The sequence below is a fragment of the Aotus nancymaae genome, unplaced genomic scaffold (assembly GCF_030222135.1).
Source record: "Aotus nancymaae isolate 86718 unplaced genomic scaffold, 86718_ANA_hifiasm-v0.15.2.pri h1tg000051l, whole genome shotgun sequence".
NCBI lineage: Eukaryota > Metazoa > Chordata > Mammalia > Primates > Aotidae > Aotus > Aotus nancymaae.
In genome coordinates this window covers 12,215,001-12,235,549 of record NW_026988465.1, presented here as the reverse complement: position 1 = coordinate 12,235,549, position 20,549 = coordinate 12,215,001, and the positions used below count along the sequence as shown (strand labels likewise).

The window sequence follows — 20,549 nt, the reverse complement described above, 5'->3', positions numbered from 1 at the left end:
TGAGTGGAACACATGGGCAAAATGAGAAAGGACAGGCAGGGCCACCTTCACATTCAGAACGGTCTGATTAAAGGATGAAACTCTCTGTAACGGTTCCAATCTAAACAATAAAAATCATAAATTATGTTAATATATCATTTTAACCTTTTCTTGGGCTGCCCTTTCCATGAACACAGCAGAGCAATTCTGAAGGCGGGGCTGGCTTTTCCTCTTGCAAAGAGTGATCTCAGGTGACCTTTCAATGGCTAGGTAAAAATATACCAGTTTTGGTTTTGGGTTTTTGTTGTTGTTGTTGTTGTTGTTGTAGTTGCCTCTATAAAGAAAAACTCTGAGGAAGAGAATCAGAAACTTGAGAAAACTCCTAAACTCTAAAGAGCTCTGACTCTACTGCTTTCTACTGCTAAAAAGATCCCCCGTGTCAAGTAAAGGCATAGGCAGTAAGTACACACAGCAAAATCTGACTCAGGGGGTTTTCTGCAGAAAAAAAACACTGAGTAAACACATGGATGTTTTAACTGAAAAATTACAAACATGTTATAAGCATAATCAGAAAAATGTAGTTGATTCAATGTGCAGGCTGGAAAAGTCGACTGGATGAGGCTGGAACTGAGGCTGGCATCAGTCTTCACCACAGATTTTTATTTTCCGTAAGAAGGAAAATAAAATCAAGCACATAAAATTCTTCTCACTCTTCCCCTTCCTCCATCCTTCTACTATAGACAAAAGGCATCTATTTTTGTGCTGATGATCCTAAACTCACGCACATAAAAGGACGTGTACAGTAGGAGTAACTAAATGTACAAGAATAGCTAGCTAGCAATACATATCATTCTAAAAAATAAAGAGAAAATGCTCTTTCCAAAGCACATACATAAATTATGGCCCGGAAGTATGATTTGAATGTGACCCCCCCAAAGTTCACGTGCTGAAAACCTAATCCCCAAATCTACAGTGCTGAGAAAGTGAGATCTTAAGGAGCAATTTCATCATTGATCTTAAGGAGCAATCTGCCCTGGTGAACGGAATAATGTCACTATCTCGGGAGTGGGTTTGTTATGAATGCAAGCTTAGACAGGTGTAGAGACATGTGGCTGTAGTCCTAGCTACCCAGGAGTCTGAGGCACAAGAATCCCTTCAGCTCAGGCATTAGAAAATGTATTTAAGTTATGATTCCACCACTACATTACAGCCTGGGTAACAGAGGCAGACCCTATCTCTTTGAAAACATAAAAATAAAATTAAAAACCAAACTTAGCACTTTCTTGTGCTCTCTTGCCAAGTTATAATGTGACAAGAAGGCTCTCGCCAGACCCAGCCCCTCAATCTTTGAATACCAAGCCTCCAGAAACATAAGCCAATAAAATTCTGTATTTTTAAAGTTACTCAGTCTCAATTATTTTGTTACAGCAACACAAAACAAACTACAACAATCTGAATATTTAGGAATCAGTGTTTTCTCCTAGAAAGTCTAAAGTCCAAAACAGAATGCAAAGTGTCAATCTTAAAAGCTCTTTCCAGCTGGGTGTGGTGGTTCACGCCTGTAATCGCAGCACTTTGGGAGGCAGAGGCAGGCGGATCACCTGAGGTCGGGAGTTCTAGACCAGCCTGTCCAACATGGAGAAACCCCATCTCTACTAAAAATACAAAACTAGCTGGGCGTGGTGGCACATGCCTATAATCCCAGATACTCCGGAGGACGAGGCAGGAGAATCACTTGAGCCTGGGAGGTAGTGGTTGCCGTGAGCCAAGATAGCACCATTGCACTACAGGCTGGGCAACAAGAACAAAAATCCATCTCAAAAAAAAAGCTCTTCCCATGGGAAGAGCTATAATGTTTAGGAAATTTAAGACTCATAAGGAAAAATCAACCGTACACCAAGTGCACTAAATGCTGTTTTAAAATAACCATCATAGGTAGTTACTTTAGGCTTAACTTTTCTTCAGTCAGCACATTCCATCACCCTATCAGAAAAGGCACCCTATATGTGAAATGAAGAAAGGTTACGTATTACGGTTTTAACGGTATACTACCCAAAGCTCTGGAAATTCCGGTCCCAAGTCATCTATTCCGCTTTAGGGTTCATTCCCAAACCACAAAATACTAAGGAAGGATCAAAACAACAGAGTTCTTTAAGGCCTTAAGTTTTGAGTTATTATTCATTTGATGCTTGCTACATACCTTGCAACGCTGCAAGAAATGCATGTCCTTGGGCACAGTGGCTCCTGCCTATAATCCCAGCGCTTTGGGAAGCCAAAGTGGGAAAATCACTTGAGGCCAGGAGTTCAAGGCCAACCTGACCAACATGGCAAAACCCTGCCTCTACTAACTAAAAACACAAAAATCAGCCAGTTATGGTGGCACACATCTATAATCCCAGCTACTCAGGAGGCTGAGGCATGAGAATCGCTTGAACCCAGGAGGTGAAGGTTGCAGTGAGCCGAGACAATACCACTGCATTCCAGTCTGGGTGACAGAGTGAGACTCTGTCACCCCAACCCCCCCGCCCCGTGAAAAAGAAATGCATGCCCTAATGACACTACATATTTGAAGGCTACAAAATCTTCCTCCTACAATCAAGGGTAGCCAAGACCATCCTCGAAATCTACCAAAACCTATCAAACCTTAATTCACATAAGATCTTGATGATTTTCAACAGTACAGTGAGACCAAAACCAAGTTAGTAGGTTGCAATGAATCCTTAATTCGGTAAGATACTTCACACATTAATAATTAAAAAACATTTGCAATGGCTAAGTTTTCCTTCACCTAATGAAAAGAGTTTCTCCTGCCTAACGCCCTACAGAATTCCAGTAAAATGACTGCTTTGTGCTCAGGTGCCACATGACGCTGTGGTCCCATACAAGAGAAAGCTAGCAGCACTATCTTCTGAGAGAGTCACAAGCAGTTAGGGACAAAGGGTCCCTCCTCCTCAAGAATGAAGCCTACCGAAACTCATCACTGCGCCCGGATGCTGCCCAGCTCTCAGCCAGAAGTGAGGGTGATGGCCAGCCACACAGCTACAGGAGTGGGTCCCAAAGACTCAGAGAATTATGCTCCCCAAATGGAGATCAAAGTTGATGCCAGATGCATGCCAGATGCCCATGGTGGAGACAGTGATGGTATCATACATTCCAATATATTAGACTGACACGATTTTTACACATCCCTAAAATCATTCTCTTGTGATAATTCATGTTTTAAACTGGAATAGGGGAATGTTTGTTACAGAGTATCTATGATATAATAGGTTCATCACTAAGACACTCTGTTTAAAGGAGTGACATACAAAGCTAGTACATGAGCAGATCCATCTTACCTCTGTTTCCTAACTATAATAACCAATCTTACCACATCTTCTAAGAAAGTGCTGAGGATGAAGAGAAAATGAGAGCCATTAATACAGACTCAATGTATCTAAAAGGGGACACCTCATGATGGAGAAACTAAAGACTTTTGGCTCTGCATCTCAAATTTCAGACCTGAAAACAGTTAGGAATTTTAACTAACTACACATGGCTAATCTTGTCCTTTTCTCTTAAATTTTCACCCTACTCAGTTCTTCTATAGACAGACACATGGAGATTGTTTCTGAAAAGTAAATTCTCCAGAATGAGCAAACAAAGACAAGCAGACAAAGGGGGGACATTTTTTCTTTTCCTTCAATCTCTGAAACTAACATATTCTAAGAAAAAGTCATGAAGCTAGTCATCCAAGTAAACGTGGAGTAAGAGAACAAAGGGATATATAAATTCTAATAGGGAAAAGGGAAAATAACCTATCAGGTTGAAGTAGAGCAGATATAGGCAAAGGGTTTCAAAAACACTCAAGTAAAATCATTATTATAAAATGTCACTGCCACTGTTTGACCATGAAACCACACTCTTATCAAACTACTATAGCCAACTTCCTTACCACACTATCTTAAGCTTATTTAGGAAAGTCATATAAAAATAACTGCTGTTCTAAGTTTTAGGCACCAATTCCACAGCTACTAACTTGGAACTCGGTGAAACAGCGAGGGATTAAAAATACACGCAGTGTAATTTCAGCTTTCCTGACAAGGAAAAAAATGTCTCAGAAACACCACATTTAATTCTTCAAATTTATAGAACGATCTCTCTTCAGAAGTGGCAAAACATCACCTAATATATATTCCTCAAGATGACGGCTGCTGAGAATCGATTAAAATGAACAGTTAAGACAGGCATTACAAGCTGGCAACTCTTTGGATAATTGTGCCAGCAGGAACATGTGTTGTTCAGGCCAGAGTACTTTTTGTTTTTTCATTTTTAATTATTAGACAATACTTAGAAAGCAGGACATTTGATATGAAACCTCATAATTCTGGCTCCTCTATGAAAATCAAGGGGTTGGGTGAGTGGGCTCACGTTATCATGTGATGAAAACTGGCACCTGAGTTTGCAGTCCCTGGTTGAAGGTACCAATATTTTCAGCCTTGAGTACTAACCTTTTCCTCGACGGCCCTTCTTCAAAATCTGAAGAACTAACATCGTTGCTAGTGGAGGACACTTGGGATGCATCGTCCTTCTCATTCTCTGACTGTTCTGATGCTGGTCCTAATCCCTTAGACTGGTCATTACCAAGGAGCCCTACAGGTGAGAAAAGGGGACAAACACTTAAATACATCACATCAGGAGGCAGCACTTTACCACAGTTAACCCTACACAACGCTGATGAAGACAGACAAGAATGTGGAGAGAAGAGAAGTTAAAAGCACACATCCCTTTTGAACGGGTGGAAAAAGTAAAATCTGATTCTATTTGAGACCTTTCAAGAGAGTGAAATGCCCAAGAGAGAAACAATTTCAACAGTAAGAAATTTGACCAGAAATGTGGAATTGTTATACTTTAGGATATGTTTTAAAGAGTACATAACATCTTTTGGGGCGCTAAAGCGAGAAAAGGAAGAAAGGAGTATTTATTATTATCAAATCTAACTAGTCACTCTTGAAGTGCTGAATATTGACTCTACAGTTACTGTGGAATTTTGTGGAATTACCTGAAGAAACCACTACCTGCCACTAGAGAAAACGCATCCTTATTTTGTAGCCACATCTTAGATATTAACTAGAAATCCTACTCCACTTGTTTTTCTTCATAGCCACCAATAAGATTAGATTGTAACCAGATTTGCCTTTGATTATCTCAAAGGATAAGGATTCTCTACGATAGCGGATCATAAACAGAGTCTTGGTGCCCATGGATGTGCTTTTAATAACTAAAATGTGGAAAGAAGATGGGGCCCTCGGGGGGCTCTAAAAAGCAGCTGCGTACTAACTGATACGGAAGTATTTTAACTGGCCATGAGGCCACACCAGAGGGAAACGCTTGAATAAAAAAGCCTGAGAGTCCCTTACATCAGTGTAGGTTCTGCCAACAAGAAGCTTCCACTGACACAAGTTTTCACAGCAACTAGATCCCCTGTCCACTGCCTAGTCACCACCTTCGAAGGAAACGAGAACTGAGCGGTAGCAGCAATGATAGCACAGCATCTGCAGTTCCACGGTGCTTGATCTTTAAGCTAAAAATAGAGTACCCCCTTGATTTTTGCTCTTCTAGTCCTTCCACCAATTCTGTGCACACTTCATTTCTCTGCATTGTCTTTGTTATTGAAGCATCTCAGAAAGTGACGTCTGTTAGATGCACTAAACACTATGTAGAATACAGTATTCCATGTATTTTGGTTTAAAAAAAAAAAGTCCAACACTCTGAATGAACATAGTATATACATCAAGGCCCTGAGTCCTGGCTTGTTTCTACCTGCACTTCGTCAGTTACCTATTTTTACATCATTTCAGAGTATGAGTGATAACAAAGTTGAAAGTAAAACACATGGTTATTCACTTTGACTAACGGGGCGTTAAGAGTTATATGACTAAAACACAGAAATACAAACATATTAAAAAAAAAAAAAAAAAACCCCAAAGAAGCCAGGCGCAGTGGCTCATGCCTGTAATCCCTGTACTTTGGGAGGCCGAGGCAGGCAGATCATCTGAGGTCGGGCGTTTGAGACCAGTCTACCAACATGGAGAAACCACTTCTCTACTAAAATACAAAATTAGCCGGGTGTGGTGGCACATGCCTGTAATCCCAGCTACTCAGGAGGCTGAGGCAGGAGAATCACTTGAACTCGGGAGGCAGACGTTGCAGTGAGCTGAGATTACACCACTGCACTCCAGCCTGGGCAACAAGAGTGAAACTCTGTCTCAAAATAAAAGCAAAAACAAAAAAAAATGCTGGGAGTTTGTACTGTGAGGCCAAAAGGAGACAACTGTATGGAAATCTAAGAATCGAAGGATAAAAGTATGGCCAGTGTTTCAGAGAACGAAGCCATGTTATACATTACAGAAGCCACTAGTCATATGCAGCTACTTAGCATCTGAAATATGGCTATTGAGGATAAGGAAATAAATTTTAATTTTACTTAATTGTAATTTAAACTCAGATTGTACATATGTCATTGATAATGTTACATTGATTAATTGTGGAAATATTTTGGAATTTATTAAGTCAAACATATTAACATTAATTTCACCTACTTTTGAGTGTGACTGCAGAAGCTAAAATTAGATATGTAGTTTAAATAATATCTTTACTGATCAGCACTAAGTTGGAGCACATTAGTAGTGTCACTATGGGAGTGAGGGATCCCCTCCCCCACCCAATTAGGATACAGATTAGAGTTGGCCAAGGAACTTAATATTTCTTATTAGTAGAAAGAGAAGATGGATAAATTACCACACAGAAAAAGGATAAAAACCTGAAAATAAAAATGCTGGCTAAAGAACCAGATGTAAAATTTAAAAGGAAAAAAAGAGGATGCACATCGTAAATACACATCATCTTTGTTGAGTTGTAATTTTGCTTCTTGCTTTTGAGACAGGAGGGTCTCACTCCGTTGCCTAGGCTGGAGTGCAGTGGCGTGATCACGGCATACTGTAGCCTTGACCTCCTGGAACCAACATATCCTCCTGCCTCGACCAGGACCACAGACACATGACTGGCAACACAGACACATGCCACCATGCTGAGCAGGTATTTTTTGTAGAAATGGGGTTGATCGCCATGTTGCCCAGGGCGGTCTCAAACTCCTGGGCTCCAGCGATCCACTGACCTTGGCTTCCCAAAGTGCTGAGATTACAGGCATGAGTCACTGCACCTGGCCTTTTTCCAAGTTTCCTTTATTCAATAGTGTAAGGTGGGTATAACAATGGAGAAAAAAGAAAGGCAAAAAAGGAATCAATTCTGAATTTATCCATTCATTTACTTAAATACTATACATATGCCAGGCCAATGGGGATACAGGCTAATCAAAACATAAAATTAAGAGAGACAAACACAGACATACATATCACTCAGTAGTATGTGAAGAAAATAAAGTAAAAGAGAGGATAGTAAATCAGTCAATGGAGCCAGCCGCCAAGCTTGTATTACCAAAACAAGAACAAGAAAATTGGGATTTGCAGTAAGCCTAAAAGCAGGGAGTGGTGATGGAGGAAGAGGGCACGGAGGAAGAGCTGCATTTCGAGCAAAAAGGAACTCAACAAGGATTACGAGCAGCTCAGGAAGACTCGGAAAGGCTCCTCTACCCTTTGGTACATAACAGCAGCTGGGGTATGAGCTGAATGAGAAAGAAGTGAATGTGTGAAAGAATGACTGAACAAATGATTTCACAGTGGACTAATGTAAGAAAGTTAAGCTTCTGAATGACTGCTTTGCTTCTGTCCTCCTGACAAAAAGAATCTGGGTGACAGTAAAGAGAGGTGGTTCTCACACTTGAGCATGCATGCAAATAAACTCCCCAAGTGGCCTGGTTCTAACACATTCCCAGGTGACAATAGTGTTACTTTGGCTGCTCTGGGGACTTTTTTTTTTTTTTTTGGGAGACAAGATCTTGCTCTGTCACCCACGCTAGAGCGCAGTGACATGCTCACAACAGCCTCAGCCTCCAAGGCTCAAGCAGTCCTCCTGTGTCAGCCTCCCAACTTGCTTGGACTGTAGGTGTGCACCACCACACCCCACTCATCTTTTTCTTTCTTTTAGAGATGGGGTCCTGTTATGTTGCCAAGGCTAGTCTCAAACTCCTGGGTTCAAGCAATCCTCTCCCATCTGGACCTCCCAAAGTGCTGGAATTACAGGCATGAAAAGCCACACATGGCCTCATGCACCTTTTATCAGTAATTTTGTGGGGAAAAAAGATGCTTGTTTGCCAAATTTGTCACAAACTTACAAAAATCAGCTAACATGACAAATACAGGCTCAAAAAAGTAACAGGCTGAAAAAACTGTGCATGTCTTAATAAGTATAAACATAAAGAGACATGTAAAGTTCTCCCGAACGATCCTCCCACCCTGCAAATCAAAACAGATAAGGCTACTCAGATAAGGCATGACTGCGCAAAAAGAAATGAAAGTACTGACTCCACTCTTCCAGGCCCCCATCAAACTCAATCTTCAGAGAACTCCGAGTTTTCCACCATTCTGAGGACTGCAATCAGCACCTAAACTAGAGGGGACACGGGTTGTCCTGAATCACATTCACATTCCAGATTCATAAAATGGCGCCAATACATAAGAAACTGCCTGTTATACAACTTAAAGGACCATAGGTTTTAGGGTTTTGTTTTTGAGACAGTCTCACTCTGTCACCAGGCTGGAGTGCAGTGGCGAGACCTTGGCTCACTGCAACCTCTGCCTCCCGGGTTCAAGCGATTCTCCTGCCTCATCTTCCCAAGTAGCTAGGACTACAGGTGTGTGCCACTATGCCCAGCTAATTTCATGTTTTTAGTACAGATGGAGTTTCACCTCGTTGGACAGGGTGGTCTCAAACCCCTAACCTCAGGTGATCCACTTGCCTCGGCCTCCCAAAGTGCTGGGATTACAGTCGTGAGCCACCGTGCCTGGCCACCATGCCTGGCTAATTTTGTATTTTTAGTAGAGATGGAGTTTCACCATGTTGACCAGGATGCTTTCAATCTCTTGACCTCGTGATCTACCCACCTCAGCCTCCCAAAGGGTTGGGATTACAGTTGTGAGCCACCGCACCTGGCCAGCACCGTAGTTTTTACTGTCCCTTATGAAGGCACAAAACTGACATTATTCTGCACGTGATCAACTTTTTCAATTTGAGTACTTCCATTCTGTATATATCAGCCCAGAAAATATTTACATTTATTTATAGTCAGACAGCCAACATGATTGAATAAACCTGGGCTTTTCCTTTGACACCCCCGCCAACCAATCTCCATTTGAATGTTTTAAGCCCAATCATGCAGCTTACCCAATCCAGGAGGGCCAGGTCAGCAAGACGGAACATGATGCCACAGGGAAAGAGAGCCATTATTATAACATTAGCCAAGCTAATGTGCTGCCTTTTCTTTCCCCTTACAAAGCCCTGCCATCAATTGTTAAAATTATTATTTTTAGTCAACGAGAAATAATGAAATGGCATCCCCTCCTTCACACACTCAGACCGTTTTTATTTTTCCAAACCCCTCCCCCACCCCCAACAAACACAAACCTTTGTTGGGGAGAGGAGGTTAAACAGAGGAAATTAAATGAATGGCCCAAAGATTCAGTCTGCTACATTAGCATTTGTTCTCTTCTATTAATATTCAGTAGGTTGAACTTAAATTAAACCATGTCTATTGTCTTTCACAAAAGCAATAAATATGAGGGGAAAATTCTAAATCACTGCAGCAAAAGCGGCTTGGTTACCGTGCCTGCAACCTCGGCTAGTCACCATCAGCTGATGGGAGAAGTGCGCGTCTGGGATCCAAGACTGTTTAGCCACAAGGCAGTGTCCATTTGTGCAGCTGAGAACTCTAAAGAAATCGAACACAACAGAACCCTGCCATCAGCAGCTCTGCCATTCGGGAGCTTTTCACCCCGTCTCCCAAATTAGCAAGAAATGAAAAGGCCACAGAAAACAATATAACAAACTCACTTATTTCTGAATCTGGAACAGCAGCAGCAAAATGGAATACGAATTCCTGTTGTTCTTGGAAACTGGAGATACTAGTGTATTGCCATCTCCCTTTTGCCTTATATGAAGGGTGTTGGGAAAACTGAAATACAAATTAGGCCACAGATTCCTTTAGCTGAAGGAACTTTGAAAGCAACTGATGAGAACGACAGATTTCAGGACACAAATGTAGAGAGAAAAGACAGCTCTTTTCTAATATCTAAGAAAGGGACTAGAGCATGTAGTCTGTATCATTTTATGATGGGTTAGACACAAAGAAGTTTTACAGGTCCTCTCTCATTAGCTACACATACACGACAATAGAAAAACCAAAGGAAAAGCCCAGACCTCTATTACACAAAAGCAATGCCAAAAGAAGGGTTAAAAGGAAAGGAAAAACAAGGAGGGCTTTGAGGCTGTTCCAGGGTTTCTAAAACATCTGGAGCACACTAAAGTCATTAGCATATTAGGGGTGAGTCAATGTATTTGGCTTTGTTGTAGAAAAGATGCACAAAAGGTAATTCTGTATTATAGAGCCAATGCCGTCTGTCACCCTGTCACTGAGACAAGGTTATCACATTACATATCAAACAGTCAAGCCTCCAAAGAGAGCTTTCATTTTCAGCAGCAATTTCTCCGTGTGTGTGTGTGTGTGTGTGTGTGTGTGTGTGTGTCTGCAGTTGATAGAAAAATTATAAAAGCAGCCCCATGGCTGAGGTAGGACCCTCTCTGAGGTCATCAGAATGCATGGTTTGCTGCCATTGATAGGGAAAAATAAAACCTATGTTCACTCAGGTTTTGCAAAGAGGAAAAAATAAATGGACTTTCTGCTTTTCAAGCAGGGTAGGCATTCTGATGCCAGGGCAGATTTGGCTTTGGGCCTGCTTGGCATGGCCAGTGTGAACATGGGAGTTTGCCCAACAACTGTACACATGCAGGTCAGCATGTGGAGCGTCCAATGAAGCACAGAGCTCTAGAGACAGGGACAAGCAGGGCACAGGGTCTGCAGAGCTCAGTACAGGCTTGTCCACTGAAATGCTCACGAGATCAACACACTGGCGGGCCCAGGAAGAAATGCCGGTCACGAGGCAGGATGTCGGTGGCACATTTGTGGTCAACGAGGCGCAAATGAAAGTGGTTTCATACCTCGTCTTATGGAAAATAATTATCCCTTTCCCTCATGATACCAGCCCCTGAGCCAACCAGGGCTCCCCTTTGTCTACTGTCAAATCAGCTATGGAGAATTTCCCATTCCGGTCAGGAAAAGACAATCCAAAAACACCCCGTCCATCACCCCTTAAAATAATTTTGAGATTTGGTGGCAGGGACGGGGAGGATGAAGAGGAGGACACGGGGGACATATTTTTGTTCAATTTAACCCCTGTGAAAACAGATGTAAATATTGATTTGTAAATCAACTATCTCTCAAAGCTCCTTCACCACCACCAGAATCCATCTCCACAACACACCTTCAACAATCTAAACCTCTTTTGCATGCACAATTTTTTAAGAAAGTGTTAGATAAAGACCTAACACGGTGGTCATTATTAACATGTAAAGGATGGGCCACTAGGTAGATAAGGCAAATTTCTGACTATCCTTTTTTTCCTATTTTGGAACCAAGTAAATGACTACCTTTGAGAAAGATGGGACCCTGGACCCCAGAAGGCAATAAATGCCTCAGGCTACAAAGGAACAAGGTCAGTAGACATCTCCTATGTCCTCAGAGGAAGAGGTAAGCAGAACACAGCTAGTACTAGAATGGGCCCTATTCTGGCTGTCTAGACCCTAAATGAGCGAAAACCACCAAAAGACAAAAGATTCTCCTTAGCACATCCTAACCAACAACCCCAGGGGCAGAGAAACACTGCTCACTGAGAGGCTCCAACAAAAATAAATAAAAGTAGACAATAAGGCTGACAGTTTAACTTTATTCAACACAAAACGTCTCACAAAAACAAAGAGCCACAATCTTCAGGAAAGATTTCCCAACCAGCCCAGAAGCTATTTAAACTCAGATGATCACCACCGTGAACACAACATTCTGCTCATTCTGGCACAACTCCCTTTACTTCTTTGGGGCAAGAGATCATCCTCCCTACTCTCTTCCCCTGTTCACTGCTTCCTCATCCTTAATACAACCTTCATAAGCATCAGAACAAGTACAGTACCTGAATTAATAATAATGACTGAACTCTAAATACCCACGATGCTCTACGGTGAGAAGTTCTAGTTCTGTGCCCAATCCCAGGACTACTCTATCCCAGGCCATAACTCTTCTGGGTCCACACTCCATCTCAACGCCCTTTTCATTTACACTGACAACCGAGTCAAACACACACCCACCAGACAACCTAGTTACAAATACCCATCAAAATATAAATCCCTGGAATCCCCTAGGATATGCAACTCAAGCTTTTTTCAGCTTATGAAAAGAATTCAACGCCACAGAGGGCCCAGAACGGACCACCACCATGGTCAAATGCTGCCTACAGAAGAAAACTGACTCAAGGCAACAGTGGGTTTAGGCTGATGTATATGAGCGGCAGAACAATGGCATCACTGCAGAGCAAGGGAACTCAGTCACATGAAGGAGACGTAAACACAAGGGCTTTTTTTTTTTAGAATTTTTTTAAGACCGATAAATGAGCCCAACATGTTGAAAGTCTTGGGTTCAGACAAACTGACAGGCCCAAATTTGATTTCTCATCTCACAGAATTTGCCCTCCTCAAGGTAGATGTCCATGTACACAGCAAGTTTCACAAATAGCTAATGATATTCTTCTCCTTCAAGTAATTACAACGTGTGTGGGTATTTAGGTCTCTAAAGCTTCCTATCATCTTTATTTACCCGACAAATGTAAGAGACCAAAAGAAACCACCTACCCAATTTTAGCAAGGCTCTCCAAAGACAGGCAAAGCTGCTGCTTTCACTCAATCGACAAGCACCATAAAGTTACTGGTTTGTGTACTAATCAGCAATGATACATGGGCAAAGCTCCACAAACTTTGTGTCTTCACATGACACCTTAATTTGCAGATAAACAAACAACCACACCCTTTGTGCCCTGAAACCTCTCTGGGCTGCCTTCATTCAGGAATCTCTTCAAAGTTCAAAGTTCTGTTTTGTTTGTGCCATGACTGGGAGGGACAGTGGTTCCCCAGTTTCCTTATTATCTCACTCACATATCAACAAATCAATGGCCCTCCCACTTTTCAGATGGATATATTCAGAGAGGATTAAGTAGTCCATTCAAAGGAAAAATACAAACAAAAATAACCTGCTGACAACAAATAAATTCAGAAAGGCCTACTGCCTCCCAGAGCAGCTTTCTTCCCTCTAGTGAAATATAATGAATGGAAGCAGTGCAGAAAGCAGCACTAGAGGAATGTGGCCATGGAATCTGCAAAGCTTTGAGGCACCAAACACTGAAGGTTCCTCAAATCCATCTGTGTTTACAAACAGTAACACAGACATGAATTAATGCATGAAATTCGGGAGAAGATTCAAGAGCACTCCAACTTTAAAGCTTTTAGGTCTCAACCCAGAATCATTTCAGGACTCAGGATCTATTTGCATGCCTCAGTTTCCTGCGTTGTTCAAGGAAAAAAGATGGAGGTAGAAAAAGAAAGGATTCATGGAAATGAAAGCAAACATGCTGTTTATAAAGAAAACCAGAGCTAGGGTGAGGATGAACTAATTAACTTTAATCAAACGTTTATTCTTAAATGCTGGGAAATGATCAAATAAATTGGTAATAAAATAAAAGGGATGAGCTATAGCTGGATGGCATTCAGTCTCCAGAGAAATATCTAAATTCCTACAAGCCTGATTGAAACTGCAGATTTGGCCAAAATGGTCAACAGAGCTTAATGCTTTAAGAGCGACATTAATTCTCTCTTGTAAATTTCCACAGTGCCTTTGCAGGAGCCACCATTGCCCCTAGGGAGGATATCAAAGCTAAAAGAATATTAATATTAAGCAAATCGCAACACTTTTTACATAGTATCTCATATATATATATAGCACCTTGCCATCCACAATGGATTTAATCAGGACCCCAGCAGGGAAACCCACAAAGGCCTATTTCTGCAACAAAAGCCATAACAGCCTGAAACAAATCTAGAGCTATTTGGTTTTTCTTTTATTGATAGGAACAGACCTTCTATCCCAGGTTCCTCAAGATAAGCCACCAAAAACTGCACCTGACAGACCCGTGGAGCAGCCATCCTCAGAGCCGGATCATTGCAGAGAGACAGAGAGGAAGAAGGACAGAGGGAGGGAGGGAGGAAGAGCGCAGTGAGGCAGGCTCCGGAGCACTTGTCAACAATCCTCCCCTGTACGTAATAAGCAAGCGGCAGTGCAGATTCCGCGCGGCAATAGGACGGCCAGAACAGCAATGGGGCCGAGGGGGAGGGGAGGCAGCCAGGAGAGAAGGTTATTTATGTGCATGGGAGGGAATCGAACACCGAAGAGGAGGGGTCTCCGGCTGGATCCCCCCACCCCGATAAATTAAAATGAGAGAAAGGAAAAGAGCCGCTAGCTTTTCTTCCAGCCATTTCCCCAACCTGCAATGCAGACAAATCTGAAGTATAGAATTTCTGACATATGGGGGGGAGGGGGACATTCACAGTTTAATTGTGCACAGTTTTGTGTCCCCAGCCGGTCAGATGCCCCCACCCCACTGCCAAGCACACCCCACCCCCAAGGACAGCGGGCTCCAAGGCACAGTTTCAATGGCATCCCTTTTTAATATCATAATCTGTGTCATTCAGCACTTGCCTTTTATTTATTTTTATTTGTTTTTTTGGCTGGGAAACCTGGGCAGCTCTCCAGACAGACTGCAGAAATCTCTTTCCACATGCTCCTCCTCCAGCCCACCCTCCCCCTTCCTCGGATTCCAGCTTCCACGGAGCCTCATTACTTATGAAGTGACCACATGGGCCACCACTGCCCCCACCAACAACACGGGGGCACCCCTCCCCCTGCCCTGCACAGGACCCTCCTCAAGGCACATAAATTGATCTAATCTAATCAAACAGAAGCTGTTTTCTCTCATTGTTTCTTAAGGATCTTTCACAGAACCGGCTCTGTGGCCTGGCAGCAGCTGGGAGGGGTAAAAAAGGCAGGAGTCCAACTGAGGGCTGGCCAGCTCCCTGGCCTCAGACAACTGGAGTACACATCTCCTTTCATATGTCATAGCTTTTTGATTTTTAAAGTCAATTCTCTTGAAGCCTTTGAACTTCCACTGGCAATGATAATGTCCATAACACATGCTCTCAACACCACCCCACGCTTCTCTTCATGCCCTTCCAAGGGGAGGAAGACGGTGGCCAAGCTCACATGGCACTGAACGTTTTCCTCAGATGCATCCAAAGGAACTGGAAACATGCCTTACTAATACTTTCAGTGTGTTGTTTCCTAGTTGGTGAACCATCTAATGAGGCCCTTCTGGATTCTAACACTTCACACACAGTGACTTATTTACACCTCACAAAGACACTGAAGGTAGATGTCAACTTTGCTCGGAGTGAAGTCACCCAGGCTATCAGCCACTCAAGGCCAATTTGGAATTCTCTCCACAATGGCCAACTCTTGTTTCCTAAATCATTAAAGCTCATGTACATGCCAGAACTTTTTACATAACAAAATATGTAAACATACATACACATACACACACACACACACTCACACTCACCCAGGGAGGTAGATGGTGGTCTTCTTTAGTGTCTAGCTGGTATCCACCATTTTAAAAGCAGAATTATACACAGTGTCTCACGGATGCTCCACTACAATTCTCCCACTTAATAGATGCTGAAACAGTGGCTAAAAACAAGTCTGGCTCTTAACAAAGATCACAGACCTAGCTCCTGTGGCTCAGCAGACAGGAGGCCATCTGAGAATCCCATGGCACTGGGAAAGAAGCGGTGGGCTAACCTCAATATACAATTCCCTAGAGAACACAGAAGGGTGGAAAAGAGTTGCTCTCCAATCATTCCGAGGGTGAGCCTCCAGAGCAGACCCTTATTCAGTGCTCTCCAGTGCCGCGTGTTCCTGTTAACAGTGAGCAAGTGTTTGGCATGCGTCCCCGCTGCAGCATAAGTCATACAGAGTCAATTAAAGGACATTCAGGGGATGACTATTTGGCTTTTTTCCTCTTCCTTCTATTGGGACATATCTTTTGGCTCCTTCAATGATCAACAACACCCAATTAGAGAACTGGAAAGGAGGCCATGAGGCAGATATTCTGATGTATGCTAATTCTCAGCAAAGGTTAGTAAGAAAAGTAGAAACCCCAAGACATACACAGCTGGCCAGAAATGAAGTTTCAGAATCATTATGATTAGTGGTTTTCCTAAACACCCCCAGTTCCGTCACTCAAACACGGAGAGTGCACGCACGCAGGCATCAGCAGAAATAAACACTATCTGCTCATTTACTATCTCCACTGCTTGCACCTGTTCTAGTCAACTAAACAGAAACAGGTATTTAAATTTTAAGAAAAAAGAAAAGCCTAACTGCTACCATTACTGCCTGATCATGCGGAAAATATTCCACAAAATACAGTATATCCAAGTCAGTCCTGTGACTCCACTCTGGCCTCTGTCTGTCGGACCAGGAAGGAGACTTCACAAAACTGTCAGTTGTGAATATCCATACATTTTAGACTGTTTGGATGAAAGGTTGGTCCTCTACTAAAGAAGATACATGCAAACTACCATATTAGACTCACAGCATCCTCTCTAGAAGACCAAGAATAAGACCAAGAAACAGGTTCAGTTTAGGACTAACAAAACAACTTGCAATATTTAAATACAAGAAAGAGGAGAGGGTAGAAAGACCAGGGAAGAATTTTTCTTTGTTCCATGTTCATCAGTATGATGAAATCACCACCATCTAAGTTTCAATAGTGAAATATCAGAGCAAGTCCTAAATCCTCTGAATAATCAGTCCTTTTTTTCTTTTTCTTTTCTCCCAGAGTCTCACTCTGTCACACAGGCTGAGTACAATGGCACAATCTGGGCTCACTGCAACCTCTGCATCCCAGGTCCAAGAGATTCTCCTGCCTCAGCCTCAGCCGGGGTTACAGGAGTATGCCATCATGCTCGGGTTATTTTTTTTTTTTTTAACTTTTAGTAGAAACGGGGATTCCCTATGTTGGCAAGGCTCATCTTGAACTCCTGACCTCAAGTGATCCACCTGCCTTGGCCTCCCAAAGTGCTAGGATTACAGGTATGACCAACCACACCCAGCCTAACGGTCCAATTTTTAATGATATAAAGAGTATCTCTGAACCTCCAGCCAAACCCAACTACCCAAACATAACCTAAAGCACTGCCTATGTGCTTTTTTACATCATAACATATATAAATAGCATTTGCGTTTCACTGCATCAGATTATAAACTTTACAACACGGGTTACAATAGGACTTGGGTTTTTTCCAACTTAACATCAACTTACTAAGATCCATCCATGACCTTGCTTGTATCTCTTGCCTATCCATTTTCATTATTATACAATGGAGTATTTATAATACTACACAACCAATGAATGGTGGATATTCCACTGTGATTCTCATATCCAAGGGCATGTAAGGTGCTTCTAGTTTGTTGCTATCATGAACCATGTTGCAATTCCTCTGCGAGTCTCCTGGAAATCATGTACTAGAGTTTCTCTTAGACATTTAGGAGTGGAACTGGTAGAAATCCTTGGATATGCAAACGTTCATTTACAAGTTGAATGGCAGATTAGTTTCCAAAGCAGGTGTCACCTATTGATTTTGCACCAGCGATGTTATCACTGTAATGTCACCATGTTTAAAGCCCTCTATAACATGCCACCAGAGAGAACAAGCAACTCTACTAGAACTCTCATTCAGGAAGAAGTCAGAATTTTCAGAAGGGATCTCATATTCACAGAAATTCTATGCAGCCAGCCAAGTTCATGGCTGCCATCCACCTAATTATCACCTCAAACAGAGGCTAGCTAAGGACATTATTTTGCTTCTAAGGGCTCCACAATAAAGAATCTACCCACCTCCACAACCAAGTCATTCCTACTAACTTAGGCCAATCCGAAGAAGCCCAATAGATGCACTTAGCATTTCAAAAATATATGACTTAGGCGAACCTCAATCTAGGGTAAAACTGAGGCAGTAAGTCATTTCTACATCTTAATCAAATTTGGCTACCAAATACAGCCTCTTCGTTGGTTAATTTAAAAACCTGTTGGTGCCTTAAGTGCATAAGGCCTTGTTTTATTCATGTAACCAACCAAGCAGGAAAGTCGGCCTATACTGAGAGCTGGAATAATCTCATTGAGGGAAAGGTAAGGCTTAGAGCTATAGCACATCAAGGAGGCTCCTTATAATCAATACATGATCCCCCTCCAAATGCTCTTCAATTTCTTGCTGCCAGTACAAATGACTGCATACCCAAAGTGGTGCCTTGGTATTTTGCTACTATGCAATTAATAATAATTTCCCCAAAACTACTGATCACAAAGGAGAGGTAGGGTGGTATGGATTGCCACATATGACAGAAAAGAGTACAAGGTTATGGTGCCAGAGAATTTTATATAATCTAGAATTTTAATGGTCACCCAGCATCAGCCACATATTTGTAATGATACTTGTGTTACTTGGATGAAATTATGTAGAACTGACCATTATCAAGTAGGTTGTGATAAAAGTCAATGCAGAAAGGTAATCTACTGTATTAATATTTGACTTTCAAAAACATCATTAAAGTGTGGACACTCTACGGCAGCGGTATATAATAATATTACTTGTTGGAATTTTATTTAAATAAAAGTTAATACACTGGTACTATACCAACCAAAATTAGGTACACACAGAGTCTGGCCTGAACACTTTCCAAGAAGGCTTGGTAATTCCTGAAGCACCAACGGTGATGAACTGTGTAATACATGTGGCTGGCCAGACAGCCAACATGACCACCAGGCCACACCGTACAATTATACAGTAATAGCAATAATTACAAGAACACAGTAGGATGATCCGGACTGGGTGACGGTATGAAAACTCACGAAACTAACTGGGTTGTTAATGCTACAATTAAAGCAGTTGTTGAAATTCAGAAGCTATCAAAAAAGACAACACTGTAACCCTCCTTCTCTGAGGTTTAGATTTCCAAGGTTTCAGTCAGCCATGGTCAACCAAGGTCTGAGAATATTCAGTTTAAAAATCCCCAAAATAAACAACTCATAAGTTTTAAATTGCACACCATTTTGTGTAGCATAATCAAACTATGAGCTATCCTGCCCAGGACATGAAATGATCTGCACTGTACAGTATGTAGGTACAGGAAAAAAAAAACAGTCTATAAAGAGTTTGGTAATATCAACAGCATCCACTGAGCGTCTTGAAATGTAATACCCGTGGATAAGGGAGCACTACTGTATTCAACATGAATTTTTATTTTATTTTTTATTTTTTGAGATGGAGTCTCACTTTGTTGCCGAGGCTGGAGTGCAGTGGTGCGATCTCGGCTCACTGCAACCTCTGCCTACTGGGTTCAAGCAATTCTCCTGCCTCAGCCTCCCAAATAGCTGGGATTACAGGCGCCCATCACCACTCCCAGGTAATTATTGTATTTTTGAAAGAGATGGGGTTTCACCATCTTGGCCAGCCTGGTCTTGAACTCCTGACCTGTTGATCCACCCGCCTCAGACTCCCAAAGTGCTGAGATTGCAAGCATGAGTCACCGTACTCAGCCTCTACATGAATTTTGTAAATTAAAAATTACTGACTTATTTGATAAAACACTTTACACTAAAAACTTTAGTGGATCATACACAGCACACACAGCCTGGTTCCACTCCTCATCAAGCTGTCATTGTAAGAAAAATCATTAAGACTTCTCTCTGCCTCCATTTCCTCACCTGTTAAATGGAAATCAGGACAACACTGGCGTTGGGGGCATTAACTCCACAAGTAAAAGGGTTTGTGCTATACTGTAAACATACAGGGCTACCTACATACATTCATAAACTTCTACGGTAATAAATTACTCAAATTTTGGTTCAATATATATTGTTAGCTTTTTGCTTAGAAAAAGAAACAAATAGGTACTTAACATATTTGAAGGAAATCCAGTTAATGAATTTTAAAAGGTGAACACAGAAAGGATGCCAAGTCAAAGATGATCAACAAGATTATCAATGATTTTCGGAATATTTTTAAAACATTACTCAGCCGGGCGCAGTGGCTCATGCCTATAATCCCAGCACTTTGGGAGGCCAAGGCGGGTGGATCACGAGGTCAAGAGATCGAGACCATCCTGGTCAACAAGGTGAAACCCCGTCTCTACTAAAAATACAAAAATTAGCTGGGCATGGTGGCGCGTGCCTGTAATCCCAGCTACTGAGGAGGCTGAGGCAGGAGAATTGCTTGAACCCAGGAGGCGAAGGTTGCGGTGAGCCGAGATCGCCCCATTGCACTCCAGCCTGGATAACAAGAGCGAAACTCAATCTCAAAAAAAAAATTACTCAATAGTATAAAGTAAAATTGAACCATAATCTCGAAAAAGCTGTTTTACCTGC

General features: G+C 42.0%; 1 protein-coding gene across 6 annotated transcripts in view; it reads right to left on the bottom strand.

Annotated features, from left to right (window-relative positions):
* The window catches only part of JARID2 (jumonji and AT-rich interaction domain containing 2), a 281,796-nt gene that overhangs the window by 112,289 nt on the left and 148,958 nt on the right, over positions 1 to 20,549 (bottom strand). For 3 of the 6 annotated variants that reach the window (XM_064362994.1, XM_064362998.1, XM_064362996.1), the window contains one exon: positions 4,470 to 4,611. The exons of 1 other annotated variant lie outside the window; for it this stretch is intronic. In XM_064362994.1, coding sequence (XP_064219064.1) covers positions 4,470 to 4,611 — 142 coding nt within the window. Of the gene's footprint in view, positions 1 to 4,469; positions 4,612 to 9,966; positions 10,055 to 14,147; positions 14,294 to 20,549 lie in introns of those variants that run through there. 2 more of the 6 variants (XM_064362995.1, XM_064362997.1) reach the window with 2 other exon arrangements.